Source organism: Dama dama, chromosome 10 (genome assembly GCF_033118175.1).
Source record: "Dama dama isolate Ldn47 chromosome 10, ASM3311817v1, whole genome shotgun sequence".
Taxonomy (NCBI): Eukaryota; Metazoa; Chordata; class Mammalia; order Artiodactyla; family Cervidae; genus Dama; species Dama dama.
The window spans coordinates 35,402,235-35,429,629 of NC_083690.1; the positions used below are offsets into that span (position 1 = coordinate 35,402,235).

General features: G+C 46.5%; 1 protein-coding gene across 3 annotated transcripts in view; it reads right to left on the bottom strand.

Moving 5' to 3' along the window:
- CUX1 (cut like homeobox 1) overlaps positions 1-27,395 on the bottom strand; it is a 347,872-nt gene that overhangs the window by 131,422 nt on the left and 189,055 nt on the right. For all 3 annotated transcript variants that reach the window (XM_061153495.1, XM_061153494.1, XM_061153492.1), the window contains exons 4-7: positions 26,418-26,496; positions 8,138-8,275; positions 4,221-4,344; positions 484-560 (exon numbers count right to left, since the gene is read on the bottom strand). In XM_061153495.1, coding sequence (XP_061009478.1) covers positions 484-560; positions 4,221-4,344; positions 8,138-8,275; positions 26,418-26,496 — 418 coding nt within the window. The remainder of the gene's footprint in view (positions 1-483; positions 561-4,220; positions 4,345-8,137; positions 8,276-26,417; positions 26,497-27,395) is intronic.

Below are 27,395 nucleotides of genomic sequence, written 5' to 3' on the forward strand. Positions count from 1 at the left end.
CTTTCAGAACAAAAAGAAAAAAAGGCAAAAAGAAGTTTAAAGAAAAACCTGAGCATAGATTTTTGGGTGCTTTTGCAGTTTTAAAGGTCTGCTATTACTGTTCTCCTTAACCTCACAGGGTAGAAATAATGGTTTTATCCCCCATTATCATTCCAAATCACAAGTCAGCCCTTGACAGTTTGGTGATTTAGATGAGTTTGTTGGAAAAAGAGCAGGAAGAAAGGATGGTTCCTGGCAGTGATGTAAATGGAGTTCGCAGCCTCCCACCTTGCCGAGCAGGACTCAGAGTGGTGGGTGACAGGTAGGGGGGCGGGTGGTGTCTGAGGCACACTGGGGTGTGGGCTGGCTCCCTCCCTCCTCCAGGCTCACCACAGTGGCGGGGCGACAGGTGTCAGGGGGACCTGCAGGGACTGGGAGGTGGAGGAAGCCTGTCCTGGGTCAGTTTGGCTGGCAGCAGCCTGACGGGCAGGCAGAATAGCACACCTGTTTGCAGAGTCTGGACTTTATGCTCGGCTTCTTCTAGTTTTGAGGTGGTGGACATCTGGGTCTCCTGCAGCTTTCTGAAAAGGAAGAGGAGGAAGTCAGATTGGTCATCTTGTTGAGCAGCTCACATGTCTTGTGGTTCTGGAACTATGGCCATGAGCTGCCTTTACACGGCTGGTGACAGGCGTGCGGCCAGGTACCACTAGTAATGCCACGAGCCCTGATGCCCTGACCTTTAGCCCCCTGACTCTTACCCGCACGTCACCACAGGAGGTGTACTTCCTGTAGGACCTGATGCGAGGCAATTGATGTAGAAGGCTACCCTAAACGCAGCTTATTCTTGAAATGCCAGGTATTTTAAAAAAAGAAAGAAAAGAAAAATTATCACGCACTCATTGTTTCCTGAAGTTAGCCCGACAAGAATGATGCATTTACATTTTGCTGACACAATGAAGGAATTTGTTGGAATAAAGGATGTACTGAAGAGATGTGACAGCTGCTCCATTTCTGTTAGAATGGAATGCGAATGCAAGGCTAATACCTAATGGGGACATTCTGAATGTCTGCAGCCACATTCCATGTATTTATATTTCCCAGGATCTCCAGATGAATTCCCTGGTCAATAAATAGCATTCCTTCCTCCTCATCGGCAGAAAAATCTCTAAAAATAAGTTTATTATTTTTACATCGTTTGAATGTAACACATGCTCTCATGAAGAAGAAACCTGGGAATATGGAAAAGTAGAAATGGCACAGTTAAAAAAAGACACCCAAATTTCCATCATCTGTGGAAAAGCACTGCTCGAATTTGCACCTATTTCAATTATAAAGCTAATAAATGCTCTGTGTTGAAAAAAAAAAAAAAAAACCCACAAATATTATAAGAGATGGAAGGTAAAATGTCCTTTCTATATCTTGGCTCTATTTGCACTCCTCAGAGTTCTTTTGTAGCTCTTTAGAATTTTTCTTTATTTATAGAAATACAATGTAATATGTAATGTACTGTAGCATAATATAAACTCAGATGTGATATATTACAATGTATATAAACAGAAAACCCTTTCTTTTCACACAAAAAGGATCAGGGCACACGTGCTATCCTGTAGCTAGCTTTTTCACTTATCTCAGTACTGTGGAAATAGTCTACCCTAGCATATATAGCTCTTTCCCATTCTTATTAAATAACTGACTCCACTCAGTTTCTCTGGGCATTTAGATGACTTATCAAATTTCTTTCTACTAAACAATTCTACAGTGATCATCATAGGTATTGTTGCATAATTCTGACAGTGAATTCATTGAATAAAATTCAAACAGAGGAACTACAAGGATAAAGAGTATGTGCAATTGTTTTTGTTGTTTTGATAGATATTCAGAAACTTTCCAACAAAAAGAACCTCACCAATTTAAACTCTTGCCAACATTAGAGTGTTCTGCTGTGCCAACACTGGATAAAATTAAACTTAGTTTTACTGTGGAATAAAGCTGAGAATGTCTCTTTGTATGAACTGTCTGCTCCTCTCCTCTGCCCATTTTTTGTAGTGCTGACTTTTTCTTATTAACTTTTAAGAGCTCTTTGTTTGCAAGGAAAATTAGCCCTTTCTTTTACGTGGTGCAAATATTTCTTCCCAGTTTTTTGATGGTTTAAAAATGTTATTCATCTTTATTTGTTTTTAAAAGTCTGTATGAAATTTTAGGCAGTCATATTTATATAAATTTTCTTAGAAAATATATAAATGCTTAGAAAGATTTCTCCATTCCAAAATCATTAAAAACAAAGTAAATGCCCATGTTTTCTTCCCATATGTATATGATTTAATTACTGACATTTAAACCCTAATCAATTTCAATCTTTTGGTAAAGAATGAGATAAAGATCTAGCTTTATCCCCCACCCCTAGTTGTCAACTATTTGTATCTTTCAATATAATCAATCTTTTAATTTGAAAAATCAACTTAATAATATTAAATTTCTATAGGAATTTATTGTAACTCTTCTATAAAGCATGACTTTGTGCAGATGTAACCACATTGTCTATAATTCTGTATTATGCATTTTTCACTCCATATTATGCCACGTACATTTCTGGGGTTACTGCAAATCCAACAAAACTATCTCTTATGTATCCATTTCTTGTTGGCAGGGGATTTCAATGACTTGCATGTCCCCTGTCCCCCAGTTTTCAGTAATACGGTGAGAAACCTCTTTGGGCATAAAGTACTTTCTGAGGAGACATATTTAGCCGCAGTTCCACACCTGCTAAGTCGAAAGCCCACTCATCCTGAGCCCTGACTCTGTGGGGCTCTCCCAGCAGTATGGGTGTGGCGTTCCCTGCAGAGCTGGGCTTGACCTGAGGGACTGGCTTTGGTCCTGCAGCAAGGACCTTGGGAGGCCAGGGTACAGCGGTGGGCTGGGCTCCGGCCCCACCTCTGGGTGCCTGGGTGGGAGAGTGGGGGCAGGTCCCTAACCTGAGGCCTAGTCTCTCCAACTGAAAAATAAGACCGTCGGCTCGGCAGGTCTGTCCTGGGCACTAGGTGAGACGATGTCCCGAGAGGGCCTGGCAGGCATTCTTCCTCTTTTCTGAATGAAGCCAGCTTCACGGTGCCTCAGAGAGGCCTTACTGATGCCCGAGAGCTCCACCGGCCTGCCTCATGGAAGTCTGAGCAGCTGCTTCTGAGTCCACGGGAAACAGCCACAGGGCACCATCGTGGGCCTGCCTCTCACTTGTAACCAGACATGTAGTGCAAGCCTCTCGTTAATCGTCTCAGGATTCTCCATGGCAGGCTGAAATTTTTACACCTTGGCTTCACCAAAGTTCTGAGAGCCTGACTTGTGCAATTTGAATTGGTGACTTCAACAGTCCTTATGGTTTTTACAGGAAGCGAACTTTCATTAGGTCGTCACACTAGCTGAAAACCCAACTTGTTATTTGTGGCAAAGTTCTGGGTGAAGCAGGCCGCTGGAAACCTAACACTCACAACCCCTAGATGGTGCATGAACATATTTTACTGATACCAATGCCAAGAAACCAAGATATTGTGTGCGTGTGTGCGAGAGACAGACAGAGACAGAGGGAGATGTTAAATATTAAAATTCCACTGAAGAAGGTAGTAGCTCGGGGTTGCCCAAGGCTTCCTAGAGAGGACAGGCAGCAGGGGACGGTCCTGCCCCTCTCATCTCACCTCGGGTACAACCCCATGTGTCAACCACACAAGCTTCGTGCTCAAGCTCCACCTCACGCAGCCCCGACAGACACACCCTTGGACCACCAGACACCATTCACCAATGGGGAGAGACTGGTACACTTCATTCAAGCCCATCTTACAAATAACAGAACAAGGGACACCTATGGTTTTCAAACAAAATTGTGCCTTAGAGCAGGGATCCCCAACCTCCGGGATCTAACGCCTGATGATCTGAGGTAGAGCTGATTTAATAATAAGAGAAATAAAGTGCACACAATAAATGGAATGTGCTTGAATCATCTTGAAACCATCTGATCCCCACCTCCCTAATTCTGTGGAAAATCTGTCTTCCACGAAACTGGTCTCTGGTGCCAGAAAGGTTGGATGCCACTGCCTTAGAGCTCCTAGGATTCTGGTTTCCAACCTGGGCTTATTTCACAGGATTGCTTTATGAAAAAAAACAAAACAAAACAACAAAACTTGTCTTGTGATATAAAGAAGTAAAACCTTACATCCGCACATGGGTGCCTGCAGACCCCAAAACGTGCTCACCTCTCCTTTTCTGCAAAATCATTTTGTAACTTTTGTTCCTTTTCGAGAGCTATGGTCTCAGCCTGGTTCTTCAGAGTCTGTTCATATTCTCGGATTTTCTCTTTAAGTGCTTTTATCGTAACCTCTGCAGAAGGGGGGAAAAAAGAACTCCAGTAAGAGAAGCATGGTTCCACACGGCTATATATACTAGGCTTTTGTAACCTAGGAGGATCGGTGTGTTTTAAACTTTAGCTCTTCAACTCTGACACAAAATCAATGGTTACGAGTCCCTTCGGAGACCTTTTACTCCCTAAATGTTAAATTGAACTTTAAACATTTAGGTTGAGGAGGATCAATGGATTTTGCTGGGAAGAAGAACTATGTCTCTCTAATACAACTTAAGAAAAAGGGGGGGAAATCAATGCTAAAATATAATATCATCTTATTGATGAATCTGAAATTAGTCTTCTACTGAGGGAAGATTAATAATGTTTTAGTGCAGGTTTAAGTACTTTCTTACAAAGAAAACAGTTCATAATTGTGTGCACATTTTGGAAGAAGCCTACAGACCTCCCTGGCTGTGGGCTGCAGCCCTGCTGTTTCACAAATGATGAGACACATGGTGCACTAAGTGGATCCGGGGCACGTCTCCTTGGCTGGAAGGGACCAGTCCCAGAGCTTGGATGCCAAGAGCACCCTCCACCCTGGTCAGAGTCTGGCAGACCTGGGCTGCGTGTGCAGAGCAGATGACTTAGGGCCCAGGGGAGCCACGTCGGAGGGAGAGCGAGTGCCGGGAGGAGGCAGCAGTGCTGTGAGATGAAGCCCTGTGTTGTCTGGTGCTCAGGACACAGGGCTTCCTGGGTGGCAGGGCCCCCCCTGGAAAGCCCAGGCTCCCCTCTCCACCAAGTGTGTGTTTATGGCAGTTGCTTTATGGGCCCAAAATGGGAACACAAGAGCAGATGCAATGAACAGGGCAGGGTCCTAACTCAGATCCGTTGGTGGCTAGGGCAGCATCGCTCTACCTGCCTCGACATGGACACCCCCACCCCACTGGGGGCGCTGGCCGGCCCCCGGTCGAGTACTGCAGCCCCAGCTCCAAGGTGAGCAAAGCCCTTGAGGGAATACACTTGCTCAGATGAGGATCCATCGCACAGGAGGCAGGACTGAGTGCCTTGGAGGTCCCAGCACCCGACACGGTGGGTGCTCAGCGGGCTGAGCAGGGTAAGGCCACGAAGGGGCTGCGACAACAGGGCCCCAGGGTCACGTGACAAGGTCGCCTGCCAGGTCTCTGCTCATGTAAGTGCTTGGACTGGTGGCCTTGGCCCTTTGGGCTGTCACTCACGTTGGCTTCCACTCCCTGAGCTGCATGGACACGCTGGCCCAGGCAGGAGCTTGACAGCCGGGCGTTCGTGCCCACATGGCTTATGGAGAAAAGCTAGAGGCTCTTTTGTTAAAATAAGAAACTGGCGCTATTCTTTAAATGAAACCAGGGGGATCTCCTCGGAGGAGGAGAAAGGGAATTAAGACCAGTGACCCTGGCAAGGCATCTGAGAGACGAATAGGGGGCTTCCTGCCTCTCGGGCTGAGTGTTTGAGGCTTGGAAGAAATGCCCTGTAAGCACAATGGTTGGTGATACACGAGTGAAGGGGTGCAGGCTGGGAGGGAGTGGAGCGTGTCCAAAACAGGCACATGACAGGTCACCTCTGGAAACACCTGCATATGCTCTCTAGTCGACAGCCTACGGGCTATAAACAGACGGCATCTCTGCTTTGAACAATGGGTTGGAGACATCTGGGCAGTCCCTGAGCCACCTACGCTCCTTCCAGAGGAGTTTGGGGTGCTAGCTGGGAGCTCCACTCGGTCTGGTGGGGTCCCTTTACCACCCCCACCCAGGGCAGATTGCTTGGTAAGCCAGGGGTGACTTGTCCTGGAGCCTCTGTCCCTCCTCTGGCACCTGGGCCTGGGGCCAGGACACTGCCCTGGGTGTGTCCCGGCTGTGCCCCTCCATGTGAGTGGAGCGGGGTTGGGGGGCGGTTAGCTTATGGGGAGGGCAGGGCAAGCAGTGCGGAGGAGCAGAGGACACTCAAGAGCTCTGCTCCCACTGCAAAGTGGTGGCAACCAAGGGACCCTGGCCCGGTCTGCCAGCCTTGGAGCCTTTGTTCTTAAGGCATGGGCTCTGTGTTTCTACTTTTTTAGCTGCGCCTCAGGGCTTGTGGGATCTTAGTTCCCCAAACAGGGATTGAACCCGTGCCCCCTGCAATGGAAGCATGGACTCCTAACCACTGGACCGCCAGGAAAGACCCTTGGGCTCTGCCTTTCATTTGAAAATGCCCATCAGGTGAGATCTTTGTGGGAGGCGATGGCCTCACACTGGGCAACTGGCCCCTGGGGTGGGGTGGGTGGTGAGGCAGGTGGGGAGGGGCAGCACGCCTTCCACCAGAATCAAACCTAACTGACGGAAACCCAGGTGGTGGATCTATCAAAATAAGATGGCAGGGGTCGCTGGAAGGAAACAACAAGCGCTCCCCCTTCGGGTTGTGCTGCAGAACCAGAATTTCTGGGTTCTCTTTCCCCTGAGCGTGGGTGATTCTGACCAGAGCCGGGAGGGAGCACTTCTTTCACTGGACCCCCCCACCTCCTAAGTCCACACCTTGCTCCCCAGCAGGACCGAGCTATCTCTCCAGTCCATAGCCTCTCCGCTCCCTGTGGGGCCAGGATGAGGGGGCATCCTCCAGGACGGGGCCTTCAGGCCTGTTGCCCTCAGTGTTCAGGCCTGGACTGTCCTGCCTCTTCCTGGGTCCTTTCCGTGGATGATCCCTCCTTGCCAGGGTCTCAGACCTCCAAAGGTCTCAGAACACAAGGATGCTCTTAATTTTTAAATTTTTCTTTAAAAAGCCTCTCTTCCTTTCTTTTTTAAAAAAGATTTCTCTTGATGTTGACCATTTTAAAGTCTATTGAATTTGCTACAGTATTGTTTCTGTTTTATGTTTTGGCTGTGAGGCAGGTGAGATCTTAGCTCTCCAACCAGGGAGCGAACCCACATCTTCTGCATTGGGAGGTGAAGTCTCAACCACTGAGACTGCCAAGAGAAGTCCTCCAAGGATGCTTTTAAAAATCGTCATCAAGTAATTCCTTCTGTAGCCCTCAGGGGAAGTCCCTCAAGCAGGCTGCTCTCTTTTCTGTCACCTTCCTCACCCACACCCCAAACAAAACCAAAGAGGTTCATTTCCACTTGGACTTGGCTCAGAGACCTGCTGCGGTTGTCAGATGGGGCGGCGGCTTTTCTCTGAGACAAGGAAGCCTGACTGGGACACATCTGGATCTTAGGTCTAGGAGAGAGTTCTCTAGTCTTCCTTGGCAGGAAAAGCCAGGCAACCTTTGCCCTCTCTCCTTGTTGACAGCTGGACAACCACACCGAGAGGCTAAATTTTGTTTTCCTCCGTTAGATTCGTCATGAATAGGTGACGCTGACGAGGACACGGGGGTTCTTAAGTGTGGGGACATGCAGCCTTCGTCTAAAGCCTTAATGTATCGGCAGCAATTATTAAACCACTTACTGGATGTGGCCCTTTGATCATAAGCTGTCTGACAGGTGCCACCCGCAGGCAACACATCCATCTTTTAAAGGCAGACCCTATCACACGATGATTCAGGAAGAACTTTTAAAGACTCCGAATCTGTCCCATCAGGGAGGCGATAAAATCATATGTGGTCATAGTGTGGAGGAAAAGTTTTCCTTCTCAATAGCTAAGTGTTATTATTTTCTCTCTGTAATGCCCCGCTCGGACTCTATGACATAGGTGACAATTAGAGCTAGTCCCAACAGTATGGGTAAAGTAATTAAAAAAAAGAAAGAAAGAAAGAAAAGAACAGAAAAAAGGAACAGAAGAAAACAGAAAGAAAAGAAAAAGTAAGGAACAAACACATCTTCCACCAACCTTGATTTTTCACTTCGGCGAATTCCTTGTTGTACTCTTCGAGAGTTTCCCTAAGCTTTTGGTTCTCCGTCTCAATGTCGTGCAGGCGCTGCACTTTGAGCTGGAGCTGCTGCCCAAGGTCCAGCGCGGGAACGGGGTCTGCAAGAGAGGGACACACGGGTCACCCTCCTCTGGACACGCTTGAGCCACCCTTGCAGAGGCTTGGAGCAGGTCACCTGGCTCCCAGGCTGTCAGCTTCCCGGGGCCCCGCTGGGTGGACAGGGTTCGTCTCTGCAGCCGCTAAGGGACGTGCGGGTAGAACCCAGTACATGAGAATGGGGTGAGATTGACCATGGGCTCCCTGGGATCTGCCCACTGCCCTGACCTGGTGTGACACTTGAAGGATTTTTCATTCCCTGATCTGACTGGAAGAGAGAGAGATAAACACGGTGGCTGGTGGGGCAGGCAGGGGTAGTGGGGGAGCCTGGAAAAATCACTCAGCACCCGCTTGGAGAAGGCACTGAAAGCCTCAGGTTTCTAATAATTCTTGTGAAGCTGGTAATGACACCTGCTACTTGGAGAGAATCTGCTCATCACAGAACACTTTTTACAGACATTTTCTCATTTGAGCCCTAGGACAATCCTGGGAGAGAGATGTGTGACATGTATCTCATTCTTTACACAGAAGTCGGAACTAAAGCTCAGGGAGGCAGGGTGATGTGTCCAGGTTGCCAGTTGGTTAGTAGGCAGAGGGGTTTCCCTGGTGGCTCAGTGGTAAGGAATCTGCCTGCCAATGCAGGAGACGTGGGTTTGATCCCTGGGTCGGGAAGATCCTCTGGAGCAGGAAATGGCAATCCATTCTGGAATTCTTGTCTGGGAAATGCCATGGACAGAGGAGCCTGGTGGGTTGTAGTCCATGGGGTTGCAAAGAGTCAGAATGACTTGGCAACAATAACAACAGGAGGCAGAGAGAACTCAGACCTAGGTCTGTGAGATCAGTGATCATCCTTCCAATGAGGAAGGTCCCCTGAGGGGGGCTCTTGTAAGATAATCCCCTATTCAGGACAGGACCATTTTCTGTCATGGCCATCCTTTAACTGATGAAGCACGCTCAGGAGACAGTCAGGGTTTACTAGCTGGTGATCTGAAGACAGGAGAACCCTGAGTTTCTGCTCATGGTGGCTCTGCCTTTTGTGAGAGGCGTAGCTGGTGACCGAGCCATGGTGACCTGTACTGGGCCACTGAGCCAGCCAGCCAGGAGGCTACCCCACTGCTAGTTATAGTACAAACAGAAGGAGAATGGAGATCTAGGCCAGTTATGAGAGGTCTTATAGACAATTCAATGTGCTATCCACCTTCAGATTCCTTACAAAAAAACTGGATTAATTAGGTAAACCACTGACTGAAACCACCCATCCTGGCCCAGAGACGATAGTAACCACTTGACATGAATAATCTTACAACAGGAGGTCCTGATAAGAAACTAACAAGCTACCACCACTGGAAGAATTCGGGAAGGGTCCAAAGGAGAGAGGAGACGCCAGTCCGTATGTCCTACCAACCTCCCAGAATTTTCGTAGGAATCCATCTTGGAAGAGCAAAGCATGCACCACCAGGAAGGACCCTGAGTTGGAATGACTGGCCAGAAGCCTGGAAACGAATCCCCTCACCAGAAAACCCGAGACTGTGAGCCACGTGGCAGAGCAGTTCTCCTGGGCTCCCGACCTTGATGCTCTCTTCCTGGGCACCCCTTCCCAACGAAGTCTCTTACTTGTCAGCATGTGTGTCTCCCCGGACAATTCATTTCCGAGTGTTAGACAAGAGCCCATTCTCGGGCCCTGGAAGGGGTTCCAATTCCTCTAACGGATTTGGACCTAAAATTGGACATGGTGGACATAGAAATTTACGGTACTAGTGAGGTCTTTGCCTTTACCATTAATTCAGCACAAAATGGAGATATATTAAATGTTCTTCTGGCATCAACTGGGTCTTTATTTTTATTTCTGCTGCACTTATAATCCACCTGCCGGGCCCCAGTGGGGCACTTCCTCTAGGACCCTCGGGCCCTGTCAGAGCAGAAGCATACCCGAGTCTGCTGGGCTTAGAAGAGATTACGGAAGATATTTCTGGTATGGACGCCAGCATCACTTGTGAGACGGCTGCAAAGATTTAGTCTCTGGGTGAGGAATGCTAAACACCAAGCCCAGTGGATCAACAAGGGTATATATTTAAGCGCTCACTTAATTTTCAAATACCAGAGCCGTTAATTTTTCAGACCACCCCTGGTTCCTGGAAGGGAGGGCTCGGCCTACCACGCCTCAGTTGGCACAGCCACCAGGAGCCAGGAGCACTCTGAGATGCCAGTGTCTTCATGGGGTTTACAAAACGCAGGCCCCAGGGCTCGTCCAGTACAGCGTCCAACACCGTCCATCAAGTGAAACCCCAGAGGCTGGGCACTGATTCTGGGTGTATATACAGCTTATGACTACATCACTGCTTTCTCATTTGTGGCCTCTCATGATTATTTTTATCAGCATTAAAATATTTATATTAAAGTAGATCTCAAAAAAAAAAAAAGTAGATCTCAAAAGCTATTTCAGGGATATGGTTCCTTGTTAGTAGGAGTGGCAATAATACTATAGAATGAACATCCTCAGAACATTTCAGGTGCAGCTTTTTATTTTTAAATTTCAGTATCTTCCCTGGACACCTTCCCACCCCCTTCTCCTCTCCCACCATGGTCTCATGCTGGGCAAATGGCCTGAAGGAGATAAAGCAGCATACCCTTGGCTCCCTCCACGTACGATGACAACTTGAATTTGAAACAGAGATCAGAGAAGAACTGAGGAGAGGAGAACCACTGTGCTTCTATTAAATTCTATGAACGTCAACTCCTGTAGGCTTCCCGGCACAACTGCCAGTCCAAATTATATTTTTGAAGAGCTAAGCTAGTGTACTGCCCTCCATCCCCAAAACTTCTGCTGACAACTCTTCCAGTCCATTCCTTTTAAGAAGCCAGGACCCACTGTGTCTGCTTCGAATAAAAAAATACTTTCCCTCATTTGATTCAGCAAGGAATTCAGTGACATATAAAAATAGCATGCACTCTGTCAAGTCAATGGTAACTAGGACCTTTAGACAAATTTTCAAAGCATTATATTGTAAATGAAAATTCTGGCATGCTCATAATTATTCATTATGGCATATATATTTAATTTAACATGATTAAAGGTTAACGCCTAAGTAGCAAAACTGGTCAAAGAATAAAGAATGAACTGGATTCAAACATCTCTATGCATTAAACTTCAAACTTTACTACAGTACAGTTGAATGACTCAACGCCTACAGCATTTGAATATTGTTTTGGATTATGTAAAAGGCATTGCTAAAGTACCTCTTAGGCTTAATTTTTATTACTTGTATTAAAGGAACAGCTAATTACCACATGACAATATAATGACTCTAGCATGTTTGGGCTAGAGACCAAAACAATGAATTTCGGCATGCCAAACCCCAGCCTGCATGTTAATCTAGGGGAAATCATAGCTTTTTGTCTCGTTAATGATTTCCAATGCCATTTAAACCCCACACAAGTATTGTTAGGTCTTATTCTGAACGTCACAAGCCGCCCGTCTCAGCAGCTCCATTAGGGAACTGTCTGGGGGAGGTGAGCGCACACACCCATCTGTGGAACAGGAACACACGAAATCCCTGCCACCTCCTAGTCAATGCGCTTCACTGCCGCTGCCATGCTCCCGACGCAACAAACTTGCAAAGTGTTCTACAGCCATCTCATAGCTCATTCCTGAAACGCTCTTTGAAGCATGCTATAGCTCATTATGCAACACAGGACTCAAAGAATGCAATTATAACAAACAACAAGACCGTCGCCTGCATGTATTCAGCACCTCCGCCTAAGTACATGGGACACTATCTTGTTAATTCTAGCCATCACAGCCAGAGGTTGGTGGGGAGGGGGCCCTGCCGTGTGTCAGGCGCTGGCGTCTCACTCAGGGAACACAGGGAGGAGAGAAGTCGGCCAGGCAAACAGGTATGCAAAAGTCTAATTAAGATTTCTGCTTCCTGTTCCAGCAGCCAACTAAATTATACTGTCTCTTCAAGTACTAATATAACAAGTCTGTCCTAAGCATCTGTCTGCTCTGGGTAAGACACTGGGGTGGACATCCAGGTGAATCAGGCAGGCCCAACCTCACAGAGATAAACCATGTTCACAAACAACAAATATAAAGCAAAGAGGGCCAAATGGAAGACCGTTTCCAGATGGAGAAACCAGGAAAATTAGACTTTTTTTTTTAAAGAGCCAGAGTTTAGACCTGTGGAGACTTTGGGGCAGTAAATTCACATGGAAGGAACAGCATGGAGCTAGAAGCAGGGGAGGGCCAGGTGCAGCCACAGAAACAGTTCAGTCCAACTGCTGGCACCCACGCACACACACTAAGACATCAGTACTGTGCCAGGTGCTGGGGGGACATGACCGTGAACAAGACAAAATGCCTGTTCTCAAAGACTTGACATTCTACTGAAGCGTGGGAGACAGACAGACAGCAAAACCAAACCAAACAGGGTGTTTTCAGGACTGCCAAGTGTGAAGATGAGAGGAGACAGGGTGTGGAGAATGGGGAACGGGCCCTGGAGACAGAGGGACAGCGAAGGACTCTGAGGGGGTGACCCTGGGGTTGAGATCCGGATGTTGGAGAGGAGAGAACGTGGAGGCTCTTGGTAGAGGGAAGGGCTATGCAGAGGTCCAGGGGTGAGTGTGAGGAGGCATATGCACGGCCAGAGAGAAGCTGGCGAGGTATGAAGAAAGGAAGGGGAAGTGGCAAAGGACAAGTGGCCAGAGCGGGAGCCCTGAGCGCAAAGATTTACAGAAAGATATGAACAAAAGAGAGAGGGAGAGAGACAATGGGAAGAAGAATAGCACTGAATCTCAGAGCTGAAATTACTGCGCTGGAGATGCCCTGCTGCACAGCAGGCGGTGTGTCAGTCTCATAAAAATGGCGTCTACGTGAGCGAAGGGACTGAGTGTGGGTTCAACTCTATTGTGACGGACAAAGCCCTCAGAGAATAGGACTCTCGCAAGATGAGCCACTGAGGCATGAGAGGGAAGCTGCCGTGCCATGAAAGGGTTTGTTGGTTTTCTAGTTGCAAAGTATTTAGGAGTTTTAAGCTTAAAGATGAGTTATACAATTTTCTTTTAAAAAGCTAAGTGTTCTAAATGAGCTGCCCTGTTCTGTAGTGGCAGATGGCTATCAGTAATATGCTGCCTAGTAGACATTTAAAAAAATATAAACACATAATCTATGTCTTCAAAGTAAATGTGATGTTTTAATACTTAGTAGGGGGGGGGGAACTGCTTCTTGAATGAAACTCATCTACAGACAGCATTCTAAAAGTGGATATTTGGAAATGTTCCCATCATCACATAAACTTATGGGCAAAGACAACATTGTCTACAAAAAAATATCTCAATGCCTCATATCAAACAAGAGGGAGTAGAGAGAAACGGTTTAGAGTGTGGGCCATACTACATGCTACTGAATCTCAGTTCTGCCAGTTACTGGATGTGCAACCTTAGAGAAGCTACTTAATATCTCCATATCTTACTCTCTTCATCTATAAAGCGGGCATAATAATTGTGCCAATATCATTAAGTTGTTGTAAGGATTAATCACCACAATATGTGTATACACAGCCAGGCATGGAGTTAATATTCAACAGATGTTACCTATTATCAATTAACTCAAACCTGAAGAAATATTTATCAAAAGGAGTTTCAAACCCATTTGTTGATGATATAAAAAAATACAGTATCTTCCGACTAGTTAGCAAGAAAAATTGAATACCAGGGTAAATAAAAATTTACTACCTGAACTTCAACTAATATTTTCTCATAACTGGTATGTAGCTTTCAAAGGTATAAATCATGTTTTTGTAAAGATCGCTAATAATGTACTGGTTTGGTTTGGTTTTATGTATCTTTGTGAGTTATCTTTTCCAGCCATTTATGGCAGTCATTGAAACCAAGAACAAAATTAACAAAACTTAGAGATTTCCACTGCTGGCTATGACAGATTAACTGGCACCAGACCTGACCTCTGGCCATAAACTGGAATACTAGGCAATCTAAATGAAACCACCATTTATAGACGTTGAACAACCAGCAGAGCAGGATGGTGATCCCTGAGAGACGGAACAAGTAAGGTGAGCTTTATGATCACCCTGACTTTCTGCCAGGAAATACTTTCTGGACTGCAGCACAGGCAAGGGGGAAACCCAAGCAGAGCATAATGGTCTTTTGGATTGAGAAGATAGATTTCAGAAGACCAAGAGGCTGAAGTACCTGGAATTCAGAGGGCAGAGCACTGGAAAGGAAGGAGATATGCAGAGAAAGAGAGAAATCTGCAGAGGAATAATCTAAAATCTGTTTCTAAAAGATAAGGTACATATGTACGCATCAGGTGAAACTCCTCAAGGCTGGGCAAAGAACTGCAAGGAAGGTTTAAGTCAACAAATCCTAGAGTTCGCAGAGTGTTAGGAGGCTTCTGAGTTACAACCAGCCTGAGAAGAGAGGCTTGTTGAACAGCCAGGACGTTCAGTGGAAGACACCAAAGGGCCACACCAGAGTGGAGGGCTAAGCTAACCCTAAAGTCAAGGCTAGTTTGGACCTGTCCCCAAAGGCATAGAGCATGTCTCTGAATAATTGAGTGGATCTGCAAGTAATTTAACTGCCTGCCCCAAATATTTCAACACTCTTAAGAAAGACAACAAAATCCAGTTAATAATTAAAATGTCCAACATCCAATCAAAATCAGTTATTAAAAACAGAACCAGAAATTATAAGTGATAATGCAAGTAGCTGACAAAGACTTAAACAATTATTATAAGCATGTTCAAGGATTAAAGAAAAACATGAACATAATAAGGAGAGGAATAGAAGCTACAAAGAGCCAGATAGAATTCTAGAACTTAGAATATCTGAAATGAAAAAAAAAAACTTCCTATAATGGCTTAAGCACATTAGACACTGCAAAATAAAAAAGACCATAGAACTAATCCAAAGACATAGTCACAGAAACTACTTAAATAGAAGCACAGAGAAGAGAGTGAAAAAAAAAGTTACTAAAACCTCAGCAAGTTGTGAAACAATAACAAACAATCTGACATACATGTTCCCCAAAGTGGTGAGGGATGTATTTGAAAGAAGTGGCAAAATTTCCAAAGAAAGTTATAAACCTCAAATCCAAGAAACTCAACAAGATCCAGGCAGAATAAATGCAAAGAACACCAATAAGCAGTCAACTTTCTGAAAAGAAGAATAAAAAGAAAATCTTAAAAGCCAGATAAAAGAAGACTTCTGGGAAGACTCAGTAGTGTTGTCAATTTCCCTCAAATTGATCTACAGATACAGTGGAAACCAGATCAAAATCCCGGCAGGCTTGTTTGTACAAATTGACAAGTCAAGTCTAAAATTTACATAGAAACTCAATGAACCAAAACAATTTTGAAAAAAACAGACCAAAGGTAAAGACTTATATATAATCGGATTTCAAAATTGACTAAAAAGGCACAAGAGTCAAGATATTATAATATTAACATAAGGATAGACATTCAGATCAATGAAATAATAAGCTCGACTTCATTAAAATAAAAACTTCTGCTTTTTATACGACAAGAAACTGGGAGAAAACATTTGCAGTGAATATATTTGACAGAGGACTTTTGTATCTAGACTATATAAAAGTTAGAATTCAACAGCAGGCCAAACAACCCATTTAAAAAAAATGGGCAGAAGATTTAAACAGATGCCTTAGAAGTGAAGTTCTATGAAGGTTCAAAAGCATGTCAATAAAAATTTAGCATCATCAGTCATTGAGAAAAACACAAGTTAAAATCACTACGAAATATGCTCTACACTCACTAGAATGTCTAACACCTAAAGCGCTGACAACAGCAAATGGTGGAGAGGACAGGGAGCAATTGGAACTCCCACACGTATTGGGGGAGGGGGCTAAAATGACATAACTACTTGGAAAAACCATTCGACGGTTTCTTATCAAGCTAAACATGCTCCCACCCTATGCTGCAGGAATTCTAGTCCTAGCTACTTATCTAAGAGAAATGAAAACAAACGTCCACATACAGCTGTCTATGAACACTTAGCAGGCTTATTCACGACAGCCACAAACTGGAAACAGTTCAAAAGTCCAGGAACAGGTGGATGCGAAGGCAAATTGTTATACATCCACACAGTGAAACACCACTCCCCAATAAACGTGGATGAATAACCCCCAAAACACCACACTGAGTGGAGGAAGTCAGATGCATCAGAGTACCTACCCAAGGACCCCATTTATGTGAAACTCCAGAAATGATGAACCTAACCTGGGTCAACAGAAAGCACATCAGAGGTTGCTGGCATTTGAGATTGTGAGGGAACTTTTGAGGGGTTATGAATGTTCTGTATCTTGACTGTCTGACTGGCCATTGTATCAAACTGTACACAAAACAGGTGTTTTATTGTGTATAGACTATGCCTCAATGAGGTTGATTTATTTTTTTTCCCATTTATTTTTATTAGTTGGAGGCTAATTACTTTACAATATTGTGGTGGTTTTTGCCATACATTGACATGAATCAGCCATGGATTTACATGTGTTCCCCATCCTGATCCCCCCTCCCACCTCCCTCCCCATCCCATCCCTCTGGGTCTTCCCAGTGCACCAGCCCCGAGCACTTGTCTCATGCATCCAACCTGGACTGGCGATCTGTTTCACGCTTGATAATATACATGTTTCGATGCTGTTCTCTCAGATCATCCCACCCTCGCCTTCTCCCATAGAGTGCAAAAGTCTGTTCTGTACATCTGTGTCTCTTTTTCTGTCTTGCATGTAGGGTTATCATTACCATGTTTCTAAATTCCATATATATGCATTAGTATACTGTATTGGTGTTTATCTTTCCAGCTTACTTCACTGTATAATGGGCTCCAGTTTTATCCATCTCATTAGAACTGATTCAAATGAATTCTTTTTAATGGCTGAGTAATATTCCATTGTGTGTATGTACCACAGCTTTCTTATCCATTCATCTGCTGATGGGCATTTAGGTTGCTTCCATGTCCTGGCTATTATAAACAGTGCTGCGATGAACAATGGGGTGCACGTGTCTCTTTCAGATCTGGTTTCCTCAGTGTGTATGCCCAGGAGTGGGATTGCTGGGTCATATGGCAGTTCTATTTCCAGTCTTCTAAGGAATCTCCACACTGTTCTCCATAGTGGCTGTACTAGTTCGCATTCCCACCAACAGTGTAAGAGGGTTCCCTTTTCTCCACACCCTCTCCAGTATTTATTGCTTGTAGACTTTTGGATAGCAGCCACCCTGACTGGTGTGTAATGGTACCTCACTGAGGTTTTGATTTGCATTTCTCTGATAATGAGTGATGTTGAGCATCTTTTCATGTGTTTGTTAGCCATCTGTATGTCTTCTTTGGAGAAATGTCTATTTAGATCTTTGGCCCATTTTTTGATTGGGCCATTTATTTTTCTGGAATTGAGCTGCAGGAGTTGCTTGTATATTTTTGAGATTAATCCTTTGTCCGTTTCTTCATTTGCTATTATTTTCTCCCATTCTGAAGGCTGTCTTTTCACCTTGCTTATACTTTCCTTTGTTGTGTAAAAGCTTTTAAGTTTAATTAAGTCCCATTTGTTTATTTTTGCTTTTATTTCCAATATTCTGGGAGGTGGGTCATAGAGGATCTTGCTGTGATTTATGTTGGAGAGTGTTTTGCCTATGTTCTCCTCTAGGAGTTTTATAGTTTCTGGTCTTACATTTAGATCTTTAATCTATTTTGAGTTTATTTTTGTGTATGGTGTTAGAAAGTGTTCTAGTTTCATTCTTTTACAAGTGGTTGACCAGTTTTCTCAGCACCACTTGTTAAAGAGGTTGTCTTTTTTCTGTTGTATATTCTTGCCTCCTTTGTCGAAGATAAGGTGTCCGTAGGTACATGGATTTATCTCTGGGCTTTCTATTTTGTTCCATTGATCTATATTTCTGTCTTTGTGCCAGTACCATACTATCTTGATGACTGTGGCTTTGTGTTAGAGCCTGAAGTCAGGCAGGTTGATTCCTCCAGTTTCATTCTTCTTTCTCAAGATTGCTTTGGCTATTAGAGGATTTTTTGTATTTTCATACAAATTGTGAAATTATTTAATGAGGTTGATTTAAAAATACATATATTTTTACTGAGAGCAAAATGTTTTTTTGTACTGCTAATAAAATGTAAATTTTAAGTCCTTTTGAGTCTTCATCACATCCTTTAAAGTCTGTTTTTAGCACATGATTGGCAATGTATTTCATACACTGCTGTAATGACACATGTACATCATTTAAATAAATAAATAGTATATATTGGGGGGTACAAATTTGAATTTTTTTTTTTACTGTTGGGGGACATGAACAAAAGTAGCTCAAAGACCACTCAGACCGTGGACTTTGTAGAAAGGATGGACGGAGGAGGTAGAGTCAAGGTGGTGAGAAGTAACAGAGGCTTGGATTAGGGGTGGCTGACGGGGTGAGTGGTCAGATTTGGGGTGCATTCTGGAGGCCAGGTCAGCAGGACTCACTGATAGATCGGCTCTAAGGTGTGAGAGAGGGAAAGGAGAGCAGGCTGACCCCTGCCTTTGTGGCCAAAGCCACTGCGTGCATGGTGATGTCATCTACTTTCTGGTGGCGGGGAGTTGGGGGCGGGGGGGAGACGTCATCTAATTTCTGGTGGGAGGTAGTGCTGTGGGGGACCAGCTGCTCTCCTGTGGTCACATGGCATCTGCAAGCCTAACAGAGTCAGAGTCACCCAGGGAGAGTCTGGGGAACCCACACTCCTGCAGAGGGAGAAAGGGTCTGAAGAGGAGAATAACAGGGTAGGTGGGTTCTGTGGGCACAGTGGACTCTCAGATAAAGAGCTGGCCAGTGGAGGGAGACGCCACCCTCCTCTGAGCATGTGTGTCTTCTCAGTGAAATACGAGGTGTGTGGAGATCAGGGCTGAAGAAAGGTGTGAAACAGCACCTGTGAGGGGGATGCTGGGAATAAGGGTGGGGCCCGTCTGGGCAGCTCTGACCTTATGTAGAATAACCGGCATGGTTCTGCAGGGACTTTGGGACACTGGTGTGGATGCCCTGGTCACTGTCACACCAACAGCTCTGGGGCAGGTACGTCCTGGGAGGAGGAAGAGGGTGCCGCAACCACATGAGGGGAGGGGGCCTGAAGGGCTGAGAATCAGGGCTCTGATTCCGTGGGGCAGTGGAGTGCTGGGGTGTGTGTGCAGGAGGGCAGCGGGATGCTGGCTGCTTCTGTTGTGAGGGACTGCACAGACTGACCCCCTGGACCCCAGTCCACCTGTGTGCAGAAGAGTGGGGGGATGCGGCCCGTGAGCGCCAACGCTGTGACGACATCAGAACGCAGCAGACGTTCCCCTCCGCCAGGGCACTCTGGGCTAATGTAATCATACGATTACATAATTAACCCAGCTGTCTCATTAAGAAAATCAACTGGAATTCAGGGCATAATTAGTCATACAGCAATTAGCATGCTGATGAGCAACTGATGAGAAGCTGTCTAGATAGCGCGTGTGCCAGGACCACCCCAGTCACAGCAGAGGGGGGAAGACGCCACCCCCACCCCCCGCCCCCACTGCAAGCTAAGTCACCAAGTCACCACCAGTGAGTTCTCCCGCTGGGCTGGGGGATGAGGACAGGAGTCCAGAGGGAGAATCCTGAAGATGGGGCGGCAAGCGCCTCAGATGCCCATCTTGTCAGGCTGGCCTTTCCTCAGCGCGTGTGCAGCTGCTTGCTCGGCTTGCAAACATTCCGCTCCTTGGGCCCCAAGTTTGTTCCAGGCTAGTCGAGGAGGGTGGAGAACCTCTTCCAGCTGCAGTCACCCCAGCACTGGTTAGAGCCTGACCAGCCCCTGGCCCCTTCGGACCAGCTCTGGTCCTGCAGCCCAGCAGGGGTATTGGGGGCACCTGCCACCCACAGCTTCACCCCACGGCCGAGGCCCCGTCCCTCTCCTGTCCTGTCGTGGAGCCGGTGGTTGAGTCTCAAGTGTGAATGGAGATGTTTCAGAAAGGTAACCTGAAAACAAAGGGGCTCCTACTATCAGGCTCCGAGGTTAGAGTTCTCTCTGGAGGGACCTGGGCACCCGTGGGCTGCTGCCAACCCTGGGAGCCTAGAAGACCCGGACTGGAGCAGCCTCCCAGGAGCAGGCTGGAGTGGCCACATCACATGGCCTTCAAAATGCCACCAAGATACATGTCGGTGAAAAGCCTGGTATGAGAAGCAAGGGGGTAGTTCTAACAGATCATAAGACTTTGTTGCCTTTTTTTTTTTTTTTTTTTGGCCAGGAGTCTTACTGTGCATCCTTCATCAGGGGATAGACAGGAAGAAAAAAGAAAGGAAAAAAGACTGAACAGTGCTTCCTGGTTTTAACTGATAGCAAGTCTTCACTTAAAACAGCTTGTTGGGCACAAAGGACCGGCTCACTCTGTTATTCTTATGTGCATGTTTCGTTGCTCAGTCGTGTCCGACTCTTTGCGACACTAGGGACTATAGTCCGCCAGACTCCTCTGTACATAGGATTCTCCAGGCAAGAATACTGGAGTGGGTTGCCATTTCCTTCTCCAGGGGATCTTCATGACCCAAGGATTGAATCTGCGTGTCCACTGTCTCCTGCGTTGCAGGCAGATTCTTTACCTGCTAAGCCATTGGGGAAGCCCTGTTATTCTTACAGAAAAGAATTAAAAAGCAGCTCTTAGAATGGATGATGGTCCTGTTTTACTTCTGGATCCTCAGATGTGAGGCTGATGGGGACCTTCTCCAGCACAGACGGTTTTCTTAAATCCTGATGGAAACTTCCCGCCGGCCTGAAGCAGCAGCACCCAGGAGCAGGGGCATCTTGGTGTGGGTGCTGCAGACAGAGCAGCCTCCAAAGCGGGCTCCCTTCTGCTGGTTCCCTTTCGAGACTTCTGAAAACTCACACTTTCTACTTCTGACCACGGGCCAGTCATCCGAGGGGAAAAAGGTGAGCCGGGCCAGTCAGGAAGCACTGAGTGCCAGCAGAGTCTCCTGAGTCTGTGAGTGTTTTATCTCACAGGTAATGATAGGAAATGGCAACCCACTGCAGTACTCTCGCCTGGAGAATCCCATGGACAGAGAGGCCTGGTGGGCTACAGTCCATGGGGTTGCACAGAGTCAGACACGCCTGAGCACAAGGGTCTCATCATAGGCTCCCTAAGATTTAAATCTTAAACCAACCCTTCTGGGCACTGCCTTTGTATCTGAAGGCTTTGGGTCTATAAGACCCAAACCAGGTCTTAGCAAGGACTGAGAGATGACTCTCTGTTGGCGTTGGGGTGGGAGGGGCCCAGAGATAACCCAGAAGATGATGAGAACCAGCAAAGGCTCTGCCAATGGACTCTGCACCCAGGGCAAAGAAGTTCTGCAGCACCGCTGCCCAGCTCTCCAACACTTTTCTTTCCAGGAACTTCTGAAAAAAAACACCTTTGCAGAGATGCTTGTGGGACTGAAAAGGCACAGTTATGTTTTATACCAGTTATTAAGTGTGGACAAATACTCCACCCACTACTGCTTACGTTCTCATCTGGTTAACCTGCTACTAAGGGCTATTCAGCAACTGAGATTGAGAGTTGAATATTTTATAAATGTATGCTCCCACCCTGCCCCCCCCCCACCTCGATTGTAGAGATAGAGACGAGCTCATTGTAAAGAATCTAAAAAGTATCAAGAAGCAAAAGTGAAGTCACCCACGCGAGGTTAATTCCTGGCAGATTATGCATACCATGATAACTCTGCTCAGAACACAGTAAAAATTCCAGTTATGCAAGGGCCTTTAAGAGGAGGTCATTCTAGAATTTTCCCAGCTATCTGAGAGGGTCACACTTTAAGAGCAGAGACATTTACTTCTTCTTCCATTACAGAGAGGGAAGGAGGCTGCCTAACTTCACCGGCTTAACTGTGGGATATTCTCTCAAAGACGATCCGTGGTCTCGCACCACCCAAGGGAGGGCAGAGGCTGCGTCTCAGCCGCATTTGCATCTTGGGTGGGTGGTGCCGGGCCTGGCACGTGGCTGCCGGAAATGTAGGCAGAGGGAGTGTGTAAGTATGACTTGGGAACAGCACACCTTGAACTTTTTCTTGCACTGCTGAGGCCAGTGTGGTTGACAGTCACTGACCTCTGCTTTCACCCACAAATAGAGATTCCAGCGTACAAGCATGCTGGCCTCCCGCTCAGGGAGTCTCCTGCTGAGGACTCCCTGACCTGGGGCCTCGCCTGGGTGTCCTCTCCAAGTCACGCTGCTGGCAGAGGCTATGATTCTTTTCCTCATGTGAGTGGCCATTAGCAAATTAATATAAATCCCTATCAGAGGTTATTAAAATAAAAAAATTTAAATATTTGCAAGAGTAAGCTATTGTATGTTGATCATATAAACGATGATATAAAATCTGTGATAAGAGTCACAGATGAAGCCATTTAGGCTGATGATGTAAAGCTATGACTTTATGAATCTAAATATAAAACTACTACTGCCATGACGTTGACAAGAAAGGCAAAGACCACATTCAACTAGAACAATAATGAGAACCGATAATAGAATTGGTGACTGGAGGCTAACTTGGCACACTTCTCGCTGGTCTTCCTTTTGATTTTGTAAACCAGATAGAACTACATAAACAGCATTGTCATTTAGAGATGATGAAGTAACCCTGCATTAACTGGGCCCTGGGCGAGGGCCATCTGAGTAGCTTTCCTCCACTGTCCATTCCTCCCCAAGTCCACCCCGCTAGCGGAAACCCAGTGACCTCACCTCTCCCTTCCCGTACCACCTGGGACCCCTTTCTGATCTGCTTCCACACTGCAGTCAGGCTGACTTCTTCATTATGCAAATCTGATCACGTCATCTCTCTGTTTAAAATCCATCAATGGTCTGTCTGTGAGACAAAGTCCAGAACCCTTGGTCTGCTCCAGCGGCCTGAGCCCCTCCCTCCTGAGTCACGGCATTCCCTGACTCAGCTCGACGACGCGCAGGGCCCTGGACTACTGATGCTGTCCCGGTGTGGATGATACGGTACGTGGCCACTCTCATCACACCCCTCTCCTCCTCCTGCTCCCTGGGGCTCACTGCCACCTCTGACCCTGCCCCATCCTTCCCCATCTACACTCTCTTGCCCAGAGGGCTCTGCCTTCAGAGCACTGCTCACACGTAAAATTCACTAATGATCTGTGTGATGACTTCTGGAAGCCCACATTCCCACCAGACTCTCGAGTCCACAAGAACAGGAAGCTGTCTGTCCCACCTGCTCCCTGCTCCATCCCTGGTGCTCAGCACCGTGCCAGGGGACAGCGTCCTCAGTGCTGACGGGGTTGCGGGGTTGCTCCATGGAGCCAAGGGGCACAGCAGTGGGGAAAGATAGCACACATTGGTCACAGAAGCAGGATGTTTCTGACAAGTGAGAAGGGAGGTAAACACGAGGTCTTAAAGTGGCAGCTGCTCAGGGGACACACCAGGACAATTATGGTTTAAATGTTTACTCAGTGTCTTTGAACTAAAGGAGGTTTTTGGAAGGAGAAATAACACTACTTGGGACTTCGGATGTGGAAGCTGAGAAGAGGGAGGAGCTGGGTGACCCCAATGCTTCTTTTGAACAACAGAGCTGCACCACTCGGGGAGGGAAAGGGCTGGGGCAGAGGGGGTCCCCTGCTCCATGCATGAGGCTGGGTGTGTGGAGCTTGGGATGCTGGCTGGATAGCTACTTAACCCAACACATTCTGGACGTTAGTACTAGCCACAATAACCCAAGGCCTCTGAAGTACATGTGCTGGTTTGATGAACCCTGAGTGCTAAGTACCACCCAGATGCTGAGCACAGTGATCTGGAGCACAGGCTCAGCAGTTGTGGTGCACTGGCTTAGTTGCCGAGACATGTGGGATCTTCCTGGTGCCAAGTCAATTCAGTCATATCTTACTGTTTGTGGCCCCATGAACTATATAGCCCGCCAGGCTCCTCTGTCCATGGGATTTTCCCAGGCAAAGATACCAGAGTGGGTTGCCATTCCCTCCTCCAGGGGATCTTCCTGACCCAGGGATTGAACCCATATCTGCACTGGCAAGCAGGTTCTTTACCACTAGTGCAACCTGGGAAAAGGGATGAAACCCATGTTCCCTGCATTGGCAAGCAGATTCTTAGCCACTGGACCACCAGGGAAGTCCAAGCTGTTTCTTGAAACCAGAACTTAACACATCCCACGTAAGTTTCTTGATTTGGCTGGATTGAAGCCTGGAGCCCACAGACAGTTAACGCCCTCTGACTCTCCCCATATATGTGACTGACCATCAATAAATGCACTGCTATTGACCAGGCCCTTCCTGCAAGCCTCAGCCACACTATTACTTCATCTGAGCGACAAGCAGACTTCAAAACACAGGTTGAGAGTGCCAAGCTCCATTCCTGCTTTTCAAGTACTTGTTAGATGTGTCAGGCCACAGCATTTGTAAGAAAGAACTACCTGGGAGGCAGGTAAACGCGATCTATGTGGCATGCAAATGTACTCTGATGAACTCTTATTATTATAGAAAACATCAAACATTATTTGCTCATACCACCTAAAATTAAAACTGCCAGCCAAAACAGATAATTATGAAGAATATCACCAATACAAGGAAAATGATGATGGGATAACATTAAATGGAAAAAGCAGAATATAACTATATACTCATGATCAAAGTTCCATAAAAATTATATATGTATATGAAGAAGGACTGCTCAGGCAAAGAGGAGTGCTGATGAGAAAAGTGGTCTCTTTTCTATCAATAGGCAGTGAAGATGGAAAATAACTGCAGACAAAGAAACCCAACGACTTGTTCAAGTGGCTTCCCAGTGGAGAAACCTCACTAAGCAAGGACCTGGGGACGAGCTGGACTTTTTTTTTTTTAAAAGAGTGTAGGTTATTTAGGAAACAAGAGCTGCAGGCTCTCTGGGTCTCTGGCAAAAGGCAAAATAAGCTGGCCCACTTTCAACTAAGTCACTAACACAGAACTAGCACTGGCACAAGAAAACGCAAGTGGGTCCACCAAGCTGCTGCTGCCTGGGAAAGAGCACACCAGTGACTCACTCACCGTGGGGGAGGCTTCACATGAGCCCCAGTCAGAGCACTCAGGGAACCCCAGGTGGGCACAGTTGGAAGGCTGGAATTTGGAACTAAGAGCTGGATAAACCCCTGAGATAGCAAAAGGGTTAGAACAAAGGCAATCCCTCTCCATCACTAGGCTGTTTCCCCACCTTATTCCATTTTACAGATGGGAAAACTGAGGTTCATAGAGGAACAAGAGATGTGGTCAAGAACGCATAACGAGACCCTGGCATCTGGATCTCCCTGCTCCCTGTCCCAAGTGTCTAAGTGTGTTCTCCTGCTCCTAGTTTGGTGTGGCCTCTGGCTTCCAGAGGGGACACAAAGCCCTCAGTGGACTTGAATTAGAATACAATACAGATACAAAGGAGACTTGTTTCTGCTTTGCTTTGTTAAGGCAGTTCTAGCTGTGTTGGTGATGCACACAGGATTCCTAATGAGGGCAAGCTTGCAGCTCTAGTGGGCGGGGTGGGGAGGGTGGTGGTTATTTGGTTTCCTTGGTCAGCAGAGGATGGCATTCAAGTGGCTCATTTTCTGATCTAAGTCTTTTCAGGACTGAGTTGGGACCCGTGTGATTGTATCTATCACCTCCCCATGGATTGAGTGTACCACCTGGGGACAGAGGGTTGATGGGACCAGTGGGGGCTCTAAATTCCATCTTGCTTTTCTAAAATAAGGAATAAGGAGCCATTCTTTCTCTGAATGCAGTAGCAAGCATTATTAAAATTGTAGCTCTTTATTGCCTTCAAAAGAAGAACCATCTCCTACACATTGCAGTTAAATGGGTTACCACCTGCCCTTTGATATGAAGTGAAAGACTTGGCCAGAGGTCACTGATTCCCTGGATGACCTGGGAGAGGAGCAAGGCATGCCAGGTGCCCTATCGAAGCCATTCCTGAACGTGGAATTGGTCAGCCCAGAACCGTGAACATCCAGGGCATCTGCATAGTGCACACACAGGTTCTATTTCTTCTCTGTGAAACATGCAGCATTTTAAACCAAAGCTAAACATGGCAGCTCCATCAGAAACCCACTGACTCACCAGACACAATGCCCATAGATGGGCTGCAAGTGCTGGGCTTACCTGGAACATCAATCAATCTCTTGTAGACATTCAAGAAGGCTGCCTCAGCTTCTTTGCTTCTTTTACTCAGTGCATCAATCTGAAAGGAAACGGGAGGAAGAAAAGAACAAAGAGCTCAAAATTTGTCAAGAGGTGACTTAATAATCATTGCTTGTCTAGTGAGTTCCCACGGCAAATGGGAGTCTGATTTCTTCATGGAAATGCTGGACAGCTGGGCCTTCAACCTCTTAGTGTAAACATCTACAAACACACAAGAGGGAGAAAATCCACGGGTGCTAGCCTGTTGAAGGGGAACTAGACAGGGCAGTCCCATCGCCCAACAAAGTTAGGGCTCTCCAAGAGAACACGTTCTCTTTCTTTCTTCCACCAGTGTAGACTAAGAGCTGACACATGCCAGACTCCGCACGGAGGCGGGGCAGAGAGGGACAGCTCTCAGCTTCAGGGGCTCGTGGTCCAGTTGGGGAAGAGGTATGTAAATGAGTAGTGAAATCTCAGCTAGGGGACTTCCCTGGTGGTTCAGAGGCTAAGACTCCATGATTCCAATGCAGAGGGCCTGGGTTCAAACCCTGATTAGGGAACTAGATTCCACACACCACAACTGAAGATCACGTGTGCTTGCAGTTAAGACCTAGCACAGCCAAATAAACGAATCCCAGCCAGGGAAGTGCTCGGTAAGCAGAGTCCTGGGGACACTAAGAAGGGGACGGGTGTCGAGCAAGAAAGCAGGTGACATCTGAGCAGGGTCCTCAAGAGCAGCTCACCAGGTGGAGAGGTGACACGAAAGGGGAGGAACACATCCAAACACCAAGGTTCTGAAACCTGCGGGCCCTTAGGTCCTCTCGAAGAATTTTCTGAAAATCAGAGACCCTCCTCCTAGAAACACACACACACATGGTTACATGTTCTACTTGTAGGACACTCACGTGTCCACCTGTGTTCTGTCCATAGAATCCAGATGAAAGTTGGATGGGGCTCTAA